Raw genomic sequence first — 2545 nt, forward strand, 5'->3', positions numbered from 1 at the left:
GGGCTCCCCAGTGTGCTGTTTTTGGTAATGACTTGTTTATTTTTCCAGGTTTATATTGAGTGTTTGGCTGTGTAATCGATTACAGTGTATTGTAAACGATTACAATTAGCAGAATTGATTTTGTGCGAAATCGTCTTCCATACTCCCTACAAATTACTTAATGGCTCCCTAACTGCATTTATTTTTTTAACCTGGCCTATGTACAACCTTGTCATTTGCATTTGTTAGGACATAGTTTTAAAACGTATAAGTTTGAAAGTGAATATGCAACACAATTGGAAGTCGAAGTGAAGTTTACTAATAAGAATAAAAGAAACAACATACATTACTTTAAAGACCAAACAAAAGTTAACAAAGGAACAAGTTCTGAAAATAAAGTTAAGATAGCAGCCAACATTGACATTAAATCTAAGAATTTGATGGTCGTTCGTTTCGGAGGTTAATAATTTGTTCCTCCACACTTTGAACCCGACCTTCAATTGTGTCTAATCTATTGGCCAGGAACATGCGGAGATCTCTTATCTGTGTCATCACTTCAGTCAATGTGGCAGAAGATGATTGATCTGGAATTGGAGACGATTGTCTTTCATGTAGTTCTTCATTACCATCATGGGCTTCTTCAATATCTTCTTCTTCATCAACGTTAACATCATCTTTGTGAACCCATACTCCTTCCGCGTTTTTTTCATAACCCATGGTTGTGATAGTATCGTCATCAATCCTCTGTCTATCCTTCACTTGGACGAAAGGGTCAGTTTCTGTAGGGACACCGAAGTGTTCGAAGAAGGTGGTGATTAGATGCGGATATGGGAGTTGGGCATTGTCCCTTGTAGCCCTTTTCATCCTGTTACAAATGACATGGCCCCAGTTAATCTCACGAGAATTCATCATTGCCCACATCAATATAAGGTCCTCCTCCTTTGCCTGTGCGACATTTGTTGATCGAGGAAGTAAGATGCGACAAATTACATAATGAAGTAATCTACATTCGAACTTCATACGCCCTGCCGTTAATCTATTAAGTGGTCGCGGATCTGGTTTACAAACCATTTGCCTAGCAGTTAGAGAATTGTATTCCTCCTTCCACTCATCAACTACATGTCCTTCAAAAGGAACACCAACGCAAGGAATCGAAGTTAGTCTATGAAAAAGACTAGGTTTGATTGTCATTTTCACCTGCTTAACCTCGCTCCGAATGATTCCAGACTCTGATATACGCATATTGCTGTAAAAAACACGAACCAATTCGGGGTAGTAGTGCCGTCTAAAACCAACAAATTGAGTTAGCCCAGCCTGTCTCAAAACGTCATAGAATTCGAAAGCTCCGGGGACCGAGAACACCTCGTCTAGGTACTTCCCTTCAAGGATTGGACGCTCAAAGAAATGTGCAGCAAACCTTTCGTATTGGTCGTCGTTAGAGAAGAGTTGATTACATGTTAGTGGTGGAGACGGCGGAGGGGAAGGTGATGGGCGACTTCGAGATCCCCCTTTTGAAGAGGAAGCCCGCCGTTTCTTCTGTGAGGATTCCGCCATTAGTGGTTTTTAGGGTTTTTGAAATTTGCTTATGGAGAAGAGGAATGGACGTTTGGAATAAAATGCACTGATGAAAGATTTATTTTTCCAAGTAGGTTATAAGCACTATTAAAGGGGTAGTGGGTGAGGTGGGTAACGGTTACAATTGATGGTGGTGGAAGTTACGAAACATTGATGGAGGTCATTCAATGTGTCTGCAGCGCCTTTACATATGTGTGCTGTCATTGTGCCGTAATCGATTACAACTGACAATGTAATCGATTACATGAGCTGTTATTTACCCTACGAACATGTTATTCCCAACTTTAACATATCAAAAGTGTGCAAAACAGATTTCAATAATATATGAAAATAAAATATTATCCCATAGTAACATACATCATCAAAGTGGGTTATCAAAATTATTATGAACAGCTGATAACAATGACATGAAGCCAAGTGGAGGCATTTCAGATAGTGGTGAAACTTGTTGCGTTTCGTTTGAATAACGCAGTACCTCTTCGGATTGTGTCAGATTAGACGTAGTTGTTTCCTGTCATAAAAAAACAACATATATGAGCACCATTTGACATAAAAATTGCATAATTATACATTAACATTAATCATAGTACCCACATTTTGTTCATGCGTTGTTGTTGAGGCATGCTTCCTTGAAGTGGTTTTCCTTTTTCTGCTTAGTGTTTCTACACATGACTTCAATCTGTTAGTTCTTGGTCGGCCTTTACGCTTCACCGTTTTTGGACTGCGAACAAGTACATCACTACTTCCACATGCGGTGTTCGATGGAGTACCGTTGAGTGGATTTTCATACCTCAGTTGTCCTTCCTCACTTACTATGTTATTTTGTAATTGTGTATTGACTCCAAACTTTTTACGAAGAGAATTCAATTCTTTTTCCAATTCATTAGATGCTGATTGAGATTCACAAACAGCCTCAGCTATGTCATAGAACCGCTTACACAACGTTTGGTATCTCTGCATTTTGGGTTCCTGATGCAAAGAACTGTAACCT

The 2545-nt window shown here is 39.3% G+C and overlaps 1 protein-coding gene across 1 annotated transcript in view; it reads right to left on the reverse strand.

The window, feature by feature from the left end:
• Positions 1-1915: 1915 nt before the first annotated feature.
• Positions 1916-2545, reverse strand: part of LOC106759276 (protein FAR-RED IMPAIRED RESPONSE 1-like) — a 2530-nt gene continuing 1900 nt past the window's right edge. Inside the window, exons 2-3 of the mRNA XM_014642371.1 lie at positions 2149-2523; positions 1916-2065 (exon numbers count right to left, since the gene is read on the reverse strand). Of these exons, the coding sequence (XP_014497857.1) occupies positions 1916-2065; positions 2149-2523 (525 nt within the window). The remainder of the gene's footprint in view (positions 2066-2148; positions 2524-2545) is intronic.

The sequence above is a fragment of the Vigna radiata genome, chromosome 1 (assembly GCF_000741045.1).
Source record: "Vigna radiata var. radiata cultivar VC1973A chromosome 1, Vradiata_ver6, whole genome shotgun sequence".
Classification (NCBI taxonomy): domain Eukaryota; kingdom Viridiplantae; phylum Streptophyta; class Magnoliopsida; order Fabales; family Fabaceae; genus Vigna; species Vigna radiata.